The sequence below is a fragment of the Cherax quadricarinatus genome, chromosome 40 (assembly GCF_038502225.1).
Source record: "Cherax quadricarinatus isolate ZL_2023a chromosome 40, ASM3850222v1, whole genome shotgun sequence".
NCBI lineage: Eukaryota > Metazoa > Arthropoda > Malacostraca > Decapoda > Parastacidae > Cherax > Cherax quadricarinatus.
Genome location: NC_091331.1, coordinates 10,821,514 through 10,831,812, shown reverse-complemented (window position 1 = coordinate 10,831,812; position 10,299 = coordinate 10,821,514). Strand labels below are relative to the sequence as shown.

At 40.5% G+C, this 10,299-nt stretch overlaps 1 protein-coding gene across 1 annotated transcript; it reads left to right on the top strand.

The window, feature by feature from the left end:
* The first annotated feature begins 1,765 nt into the window (after positions 1-1,765).
* On the top strand, positions 1,766-10,230 carry LOC128687405 (membrane protein BRI3). Its single transcript, XM_053774875.2, has 4 exons — positions 1,766-1,856; positions 3,352-3,405; positions 6,465-6,613; positions 9,706-10,230. Exons 1-4 carry the CDS (start codon positions 1,781-1,783, stop codon positions 9,841-9,843), a joined length of 417 nt encoding a protein of 138 aa, XP_053630850.1. The 5' UTR covers positions 1,766-1,780; the 3' UTR covers positions 9,844-10,230.
* Positions 10,231-10,299: the final 69 nt, after the last annotated feature.

The window sequence follows — 10,299 nt, the reverse complement described above, 5'->3', positions numbered from 1 at the left end:
AGGATTCTTGAGTTCATTAGATTTATTGTCATTATAGGAACTGAGGCAACTTGTGAGTCAGCTGGTTATTAGATATTATCATAAAACATTTAAATTTCAAGTACACATCTTGGCTGATAAAGAATTATACAGATTAAGTAGTAAATATAATGAGTGACAAGGAGGAATTAGTCAGGGTCACATGTTTCACCAGGCCGGCCCACTGACAACATACAATCCATTCCTACGGACTTGGGTCCTTACTGGACCCAAGCAACCCCTATATTGAGGGTTTTTCCCTGCTGGACACACACGGGTAGTAACCGTGGTGATGAATAGCCAGAAAATCCTCTACAGTAATAATAATAATAACCATAAAGTTCATATACACATGGCATTGATGCACTACCATCACAGTAAACAGATGATATCACAATATAAAAAATAACCATTGTAAAAAAAATAGAAGAATTCTGAGCACCTTCGTTATTTCTCACATTATCAAGGAATAGTAAAAATAATACAAGCGAAATATAATTGAATCAAACTTCATTATTATTATTTATTATTATTAAAGATTCTCCGGTATTCTCCCGGCCCGGGCCTTTTCCAAGTGGTGGCCCGGCCTTGGCTCCCTCTTTAGGGAGTGTCTGAGACCGAAGTCTCCCATGGGAGGAGACACAAATACCTCCTCATCTTTGGGACCAATTGTCCCCAGGCCTAGCCACAAGCTAGGCCTCTCTGGTCTGCCATCCCCGCCCCAAGAGGGCTAATGGGAATGACAGTCTTGTGAGCTACAAGCTCCGGCTCAGGCACCTACCCTACCCTAGAAGGGTTAGGCATGGTATCGATCAATCAAACTTCAAAAAATAGCATGACTGCCATAGGAATGTAAGTTCTGAGTTGTATAAATTATATTCATTTATATTAAATAGAATTTGTGATTATTTTAAACTATACCTGACATGTCACTCTTATAAAATGTTTACATGTGTGACCTGACTAAATCTTCACTACAGTTCCACTCTCAGTGAGTAGGGTCCTATGTGTGGTCATATGTGAAGTCATGTTTCACCTTTATAAGTCCTCTGTTCTATACCTTTTACTATTCCTTGATAATGTGAGAAATCACGAAAATCTTTGGAATTTCGCTATTTTTTTCATTTTGGTTATTTTGTACACGTTTGTGAGTGTACAATGTGACTCGTGCATGTAGCGGGCGTTGCAAGATGACCAGCGGACATTTGCTGCAGAACAGTGGCAACGAGAGGAACTTAACCATGATCTAGGAGTGAATGAAGTGTGAGCTGTACATAGAAAGTGTTTGTACCTGGAAATCATTCATGTAAGCAAAAGAATCAGTTTTTTTTTTTGTTTTTGTTTTGCGTACTCTGTGCTGGAGATGCTCTAATGACCTGCAGATCAAGAATATAATTTTTTCTTTGCTATTTATTTAGGTCATAAGTTAAAGATATTTAATAAATAAGTGTTAGGAGATCATAATTATTACTTTTTTGTGTTTTGACTTCAAACATAAATTTTAAAACATATTTTTTCTTTTCTTTTAGGTGCATAGTTTTCTAGTAGATTATATATACATCCAGCAGGTCCTTCACACCACTCGTCTTTGAGCGAAAGAAGAAAGATGAATGTGTAGAAAGAGATAATGAAGAGAAAAAAAAAGAACAACTTTTGTAAAGATACATGAGAGATGAAGTCTCTCTCTCTCTCTCTCTCTCTCTCTCTCTCTCTCTCTCAGATAAGCACCACACAATCACAAGGACTATGTCAGCAATGGGAAATGCAGCAGCTGATAGTGGAAGATAAGGTGTGGGCGGCACTATGGACGTTCAGTTCACAAAGCAACACAAACCAAGGTGACAGTACCTCTTCAGTTCTCTCACTCTTGTGTTATTTTGTTTGGTAAGTCCTACAGTGCTCGGACAAATTTGTTTTTCTTACACCACTAAATTTACAGGCTGAAATCCTGTTATCTTTCCTCAGCTCGTTTCAAACCTCAGTCTTCTGTTAGTTATTCTACTGCCCTAGCCCCCCCCCCTCCCACACCCAGAGATGTCACTCACAAGTCGGATAATTTCAATTGCGTTCTTTTATCCGCTGTGGCTAGTGTGTTGCTTATAGCAACACACTAGCCACAGTGTATATAAATTTACTAGATATTTCTAGCTTGTGTGGGTAATTTGAGAAACCTGGTGTAAGCTGCTACATGTGACTGGGGCGATATAGAGTTATAACATCACATGTCCTCCCACACGTGCTTCCCATACTTGAATCAAACATTATGGCTAAAACCATCGATCTGTCCCGTTTTTCTTACAGGTGCTTCTTTTTTTTATATACATTTGGAAAGTTTCGAGAGTTATTTTTATTCCGAATCCCGGTCCTGGGCCAGGCTTATCTGGTGCCTGCCTCGTTAATCAGGCTGTTGCTGTTGGCGGCCCGCAGGCCCACATATCCATCACTGCCTAGTTGATCTGGCACTTAGTGGAGGTACTTGTCTAGTTCCCTCCTGAAGGCTTCTGCACTTGTCCCAGCAGTGTTTCTGATATTACTTGCGAGGGGGAAAATACATACCTTTGTTAACATTGTCATGGTTTTTGGTTATGACTACTAATCTGCTGATGGAATTAGATTATCTGATACATTAATGCCCATTCATTAATACAAATGTTTTATTTACCTAAGCTTTTTTATTATAAGATAACACTAAGCACTATTAAAAATCCTTAGATATGGGAGTCAGAACTGCTTACAAAGATTTTCTGTCAGCAAAGTTAACTTATGAGGTTAGCTGGAACACTACACGAGAAAGGACAGGGTACGAGTACTGGCTCTCTTCCCTTCGAGCTTCTGTGTGATTAATGGTCCAAGTCGGACCGAAACGTCTTCATATGTGCGGGTTATCTGTGTGTTGTTGCAGTCTCCGTATTGTGCCTTTTTATTCTTTCGGAACTTAACCAGTGTGGTAATGTCCAGCCCTTAAGATATTATATTTTATAGTCCATCATTTATATAACCTGGATAGCGCACACGATAAGTTCTCAGAAGTATATGCGATAGTTAATTTTTCACTTCATGGCTATTACACGAGAAACTGTGGTTGCAAGTGATTATTTACAAAAAAAGAAAAAAAAAATCTGCTTCTATCCGCCAAAGATGTTTTGGGATTTCTGTGTTTAAATATCTTAATGTCAAAGACAAATTCTGCCTAACTCTGTCAGTGTCTTGAACAAACAATCACTATATGTATGCAAATTTAAATAAATCATCGTCAAAGTACATATATCAAGAGAACTATCATGTGTCAAGAGCATTATTTACTAATATATTCTGAAGTCATTAATATTCCAGGTTGTGTTCAACGGGTCATTCCTGCGACAACAATGACTGACAATAAGCATTCAGGTAAGTATTAAACTTAATATATGCGGGACCCTATTGCACATTTTTAACTCTCTATTACTTAATGTTACTAAGAAGACGTTTCGCCCGCCTGGAATTTGGTCAATTTTCACCAGTTTTCCCACAAAAGAACTGATAAAGTCCTTGGTGGATGAAACGTTCTCTCAGTGAAATACTAAAATACTATAAATCATATATTATGTGTTATTAGTATAATATCATTGATATATATTATGTGTTTTAAGTACCAACCTTCAGTCCCTTGAGCTCTGATGTATCAATAAGAAAATGTAATAATTACGACGATAACAACAGTAATAATGAAATACGTTTGGTAAGTTCACTTAAACTGATCCTTTTATTTGAAAAAAACTTGATCTTTATATATAGATGTAACCACAACCAACACTACCACTATTGACATCAACACTACCACTACTGACATCAACACTACCACTATTGACATCAACACTACCACTACTGACATCAACACTACCACTACTGACATCAACACTACCACTACTGACATCAACACTACCAATACTGACATCAACACTACCACTATGGACATCAACATTACCGATACTGACATCAACACTACCACTACTGACATCAACACTACCACTACTGACATCAACACTACCACTACTGACATCAACACTACCACTACTGACATCAACACTACCACTACTGACATCAACACTACCAATACTGACATCAACACTACCACTATTGACATCAACATTACCACTACTGACGTCAACACTATCAATACTAACATCAACACTACCACTACTGACATCAACACTACCACTAGTGTAATAAAGTTGGTAGAATTACCGACAATATGTAAAGTAAAAGAACACAAGTACAACTAATGTGGTGCAAGAAAGGTATAAAATACCGACAATATGAAAGTTAAGACACATGTGCAACATCTGGATATCTTTATTGTAGACGTTTCGCCCTCCAGTGGCTTTATCAATACAGATTCTAGAACATAATTGGAAGACAGTAGAACTATATACAAAAGATGAGGTAATCAGTCCCTCAGCCTTGGAGTTAGTATTCACAGCATCGTGGTGGAGGAGAATCTGGAGCAAAGGCGAACGAACGAACGATAGTTCAGGAAAGATCCCAATTGGGATGAGCGGGGAAGACGGGACAGGCGAAGATTTGCGCTAGAGAGGAGTGTAGAATTGAGCCATGTCTTAACCCAATAGCTAAGGCGAACGTGGGTCAGAGAATGAACAGCGCAAGGTACCTGTCAGAGAATCTAAGGTTACTTGTAAATAGGGTTAGGAGCAGGATCATACAAGGAGTAGAAAAGGTTGTGTTGGTTTGTGGGTCTGCGAATGTCTTCAAGGAGAGAGATCCAGTAGTCATGTCGTGTCTCAAGTTTGTCTATATGTCTGTCACTGAGCGTCTTCCAGTACAGATTCAGCGCAGGGATGTCTAATTGAGCATGGAGAGACTCGCTTGTGGCGAAGTCTTCCCATCTGACATTAAGCACCCAGCGCAGCGCCTTGTTCTGGACACGCTGCAGTTTAAGTAAGTTCGTTTTAGCTGCAAGAGAGAGGGCTAGAGGAGAGTAAGTTATCAGAGGACGTATTAGGGATTTGTAGAGGTATAGTTTGGTGCGATAGGAGGCATGTTGCAGCTTATAGAGGCCCGCAAGGGCCTCTACAAGCATCGTGGTGGAGGAGAATCTGGAGCAAAGGCAAGAAGACTGGCGGTTATATAGGCGTCAGTGGATAAGGACGTGTAGCAGACGAGGGCATAGATTCTCCTCCACCACGATGCTGTGAACACTAACTCCAAGGCTGAGGGGCTGATTACCTCATCTTTTGTATATAGTTCTACTGTCTTCCAATTATGTCCTAGAATCTGTATTGATAAAGCCACTGGAGGGCAAAACGTCTACAATAAAGATATCCAGATGTTGCACATGTGTCTTAACTTTCATATTGTCGGTATTTTATACCTTTCTTGCACAACTTGTCAGACACTGCAACATCATGGAATCTTGGTTCAGAGGACATCTACAAGACCTTCTTCACGGCTGCTGCAACTAACCCATCTCTTTGGGAAGGACCTACTTCCACTGGGAAATTCCGCCTACCAGTGACTATGCCCTCGTATGCTGCACGTATTTATCCACTGACGCCTATATAACCGCCAGTCTTCTTGCCTTTGCTCCAGATTCTTCTCCACCACGATGCTGTGAACACTATCTCCAAGGCTGAGGGACTGATTACCTCATCTTTTGTATATAGTTCTACTGTCTTCCAATTATGTCCTAGAATATGTATTGATAAAGCCACTGGATGGCGAAACGTCTACAATAAAGATATCCAGATGTTGCACACGCAACTAATGTGACATTTTATTGTGGCAACGTTTCGCTCTCCAGGAGCTTTGTAACGGCTTGACAAAGCTCCTGGAGAGCGAAACATTGCCGCAATAAAATGTCACATTAGTTGCACTTGTGTCCTTTTACTTTACACTACCACTACTGACATCAACACTACCACTACTGACATCAACACTACCACTACTGACATCAACACTACCACTATTGACATCAACACTACCACTACTGACATCAACACTTCCACTACTGACATCAACACTACCACTATTGACATCAACACTACCACTACTGACATCAACACTGTTAGGTAAGACACATATGCAACAGTTAGGTATTTTTATTTCGAAACGTTTCGCCTACACAGTAGGCTTCTTCAGTCGAGTACAGAAAAGTTGATAGAAGCGGAAGAGACTTGAGGACGATGTAATCAGTCCATCACCCTTAAAGTTATGATGGACTGATTACATCGTCTTCAAGTCTCTTCTGCTTCTATCAACTTTTCTGTACTCGACTGAAGAAGCCTACTGTGTAGGCGAAACGTTTCGAAATAAAAATACCTAACTGTTGCATATGTGTCTTACCTAACAATCTGTCGGTATTTTATACCACTACTGACATGAACACTACCACCACCCCGTCCTCTCCCCAACAACCACCACAACCCCACCTTACCCTTCCTCACCCACAGGTCCTCCACCACCGTACAGCAGCATCGATGGAGTTTCACCAACAGTAGTGGAGGGAGTGAGTTATGGAATGCCCCAGGTGATCACTTCGCAGACTCAAGTCCTGACTACCCCCGTCGTAATCATTGGCAACACCTGTCCAACCTGCAGGGTGAGACTTTGCTGTAATGTGTTCAACTCGGATGTCAATGAAGAAGATTGGGCTTTTCGTCCCTATGTTAAGTTTGGAAGAATCTTTTGTGGTTTGGAATCATTTTTGTGAAGTTTGGCATAATTTGTTAAGTGTGGTATAATTTGTTGTGAAGTCTGGTATAATTTAATGTGAGGTTTGATATTTGTTAGGGTTGATATAGGGTTGACAAATTACACCAAAGTGTAATTTGTTATGAGGCTTGTATAATTTGTTATGAGGCTTGTATAATTTGTTATGAGGCTTGGCATAATTTGTTATGAGGCTTGTATAATTTATGAGGCTTGGCATAATTTGTTTTGAGGTTTGGCACAATTTGTTGTGAGGTGTGGTATAATTTGTTAAAGTGTAGCATAATTTGTTGTGAGGGTTGTATAATTTGTTGTGAAGTTTGTATAATTTGTTGTGAAGTTTGTGTAATTTGTTGTGAAGTTTGTATAATTTGTTGTGAGGTATGGTGTAATTAGTTGAGGTTTGGTACAATTTGTTGTGAGGTTTTGTTCGTGTTTTGAATGAAGGAAGACATGACCGAAACGTATAAATGGAAAATGGGCATAAATAAAGGATATAAATAGGGTTCAGGGGATATCCTTCAAGAAAGAACTCGAAATAATGGATTCTAATTGAGTAAGTTTAGATTTAGAAAGGATATATGAAAGGACTCTTTTGGAAATAAAGTGATGGGTGGAACAGTCTGCCTAGTAGTGTCAGTAAAGCTAAAAACCTCAGGTACCTTCAAATATATAGGTTGGAAAAATGCATAAGTGAGAGGGGTTGGATTTGAGTGGGACTTGCACACGAGTTAATAGTGTTATCAAAGATTATGGGTTGTGATAAATGGTTTAGAAAAACTATAAGCTGAAGACTGAGACACTTATGCAACATATGAGAATGAAATTAAGACACATGTGCAACATCTGGGTATCTTTATTGTAGACGTTTCGCCATCCAGTGGCTTTATCAATACAAATTCTAGGACATAACTTGAAGACAGTAGAATTATGTACAGAAGATGAGGTAATCAGTCCCTCAACCTAGGAGTAGGTGCAAAGAGCACCATAGTCGTGGAGATTCTGAAGCAGAAGAAAGGAGCCTGGCGCTTATATAGTAACGTCAGGTGTAGCAGACGAGGGCACAGTCACTGGTGGGCGGGATTCCCCAGTGGAAGTAGGTCCTTCCCAAAGAGATGGGTTAGTTGTAGTAGTAGTTGTCGTAGCCGTGAAGGTTATGTACATGTCCTCAGAATCAAGATTCCATGATGTTGCAGTGTCTGACAAGTTGTGTAAGAATGGTATATAATACCGACAAGATGAAATTAAGACACATGTGCAACATCTGGGTATCTTTATTGTAGACGTTTCGCCATCCAGTGGCTTTATCAATACAAATTCTAGGACATAACTTGAAGACAGTAGAACTATGTACTAACCCATCTCTTTGGGAAGGACCTACTTCCACTGGGGAATCCCTCCTACCAGTGACTATGCCCTCGTCTGCTACACCTGACGTTACTATATAAGCGCCAGGCTCCTTTCTTCTGCTTCAGAATCTCCACTACTATGGTGCTCTTCGCACCTACTCCTAGGTTGAGGGACTGATTACCTCAACTTCTGTACATAGTTCTACTGTCTTCAAGTTATGTCCTAGAATTTGTATTGATAAAGCCACTGGATGGCGAAACGTCTACAATAAAGATACCCAGATGTTGCACATGTGTCTTAATTTCATCTTGTCGGTATTGTATACCATTCTTACACAACATATGAGAATCTTTATTGAGGAAACGTTTCACCACACAGTGGCTTCATCAGTCCAATACAAATCAGAAAGGTGTTAGGAGAGAAGAAGTTTGAGATAATCAGTCCCTCAGCCTGGAGTCGATGTGTTCAGTCCATCAATCTTGTAGAAAGTATATACAAGGAATTCTTCAATACTTGTCCAACATTTGGACGAAGACCTACTTAAACTAGTGGATGGTTCCACTGTGATCCCACCTCCTCCTGCTTCCACTCACTTGACTACAGTATATAAGCCACTTCTCCGGCCATATGCTGTACTTTCTACAAGAGTAACAGACTGAACACATCGATTCCAGGCTGAGGGACTGATTACCTCAAACTCCTCCTCTCCTTACCTGTCTCTGCTTTGTAATGGACTGACGAAGCCACTGTGTAGCGAAACGTTTCCTTAATAAAGATTCCCATATGTTGCATAAGGGGTAATTAGTCCCTCAGCCTGGAGTCGATGTAATAAGTCCATCAATCTTAAAAAAATACAGCAAATGCGCGAAGAAGTCGCTTATATATTGTAGACAAGTGAGGTGAAGCAGTCGTAGACGATATCACAGTGGGCAAATCCACATGTGGAAGTAGGTCATGGTTATAGGTTAAGTGAAGAATTCCCTGATTACCCAAAACTCCTTCTGATCTTCACCATTCTTCTTTGTTTAGGACTGATGAAGCCACTACGTGGCGAAACGTTTCCTCAATAAAGATACCCAAGTGTTGCACGTGTATCTAATTTATCAACTTGTCGGTTCTCTGAATCATTTATCTACATTCATTAAATCTGCCTGTTCTGAGTTTTTTTTTTTTTTTTGTCTACTTTGGGGTTTGGGCCAAATGTTGAGAAAAATGTCTAATGACGCAGGATTACTCAAAGATAACGTGCACTCGGTGGGTAATCTGATGACGCATGTCTTAGTCACAGATAACCCATATTCAGTGAGTCGTGTGTGTCTAAGGTAGCCACTAACTGGCTTACCGATTCGTTTGTCTTCTGTGAAATTTATTTCGTCTGTTTATTGTGAGTGTGAGCCTGTTCCTGTTGCAGCCTAGGGAGTTAGGAGTGGATGAAGGCCGTGTGTATGAGCTGAGGGAACAGACTGAGAGACAGACAGACAGGGGCTGAAACGTTGTATATTGAAGGCTCAGTCTTGTAGGAAATAAATAATGCAAACAATGATAAAAGAATTTAAGTGGATGAATAAAGGTAAATATATACAGCGACGACAGAGTTAACGCATTGGTGACCGCCTTTTCTTGCTCTTGCAGGCCGGAATCCTTCAGAACGAGTTTACCTGCTGTGGGATCTGTCTGGGAATCTTCTTCTTTCCCATAGGACTCATCTGCTGCTTCCTCATGCAGGAGCGGCGCTGTTCAAACTGCAGGATGTCCTTTGGAAACCCCTAGTCTCTAAACCCTGCTAGAGAACATTTCTTCGTCAGCTTCAAGACCCTCACTCAGAATATTAACTCGACAGCTCCTCGACCTTACTATATGGTGTTCCTTCGACAGGTCCTAGACCTTACTACATGATGTTCCTTCGACAGGTCCTAGACCTTACTACATGATGTTCCTTCGACAGCTCCTCGACCTTACTACATGGTGTTCCTTCGACAGGTCCTAGACCTTACTACATGATGTTCCTTCGACAGGTCCTAGACCTTACTACATGATGTTCCTTCGACAGGTCCTAGACCTTGCTACATGATGTTCCTTCGACAGGTCCTAGACCTTACTACATGATGTTCCTTCGACAGGTCCTAGACCTTACTACATGATGTTCCTTCGACAGGTCCTAGACCTTGCTACATGATGTTCCTTCGACAGGTCCTAGACCTTACTACATGATGTTCCTTCGACAGG

Coding starts and splice junctions, on each gene's coding strand:
- LOC128687405 (XM_053774875.2), top strand. CDS start 1,781: ATGCAGCAGCTGATAGTGGAAGATAAGGTGTGGGCGGCACTATGGACG. Junction 3,406..6,464: donor GACTGACAATAAGCATTCAG/GTAAGTATTAAA, acceptor CCTCACCCACAG/GTCCTCCACCACCGTACAGC. Junction 6,614..9,705: donor ACACCTGTCCAACCTGCAGG/GTGAGACTTTGC, acceptor TTGCTCTTGCAG/GCCGGAATCCTTCAGAACGA.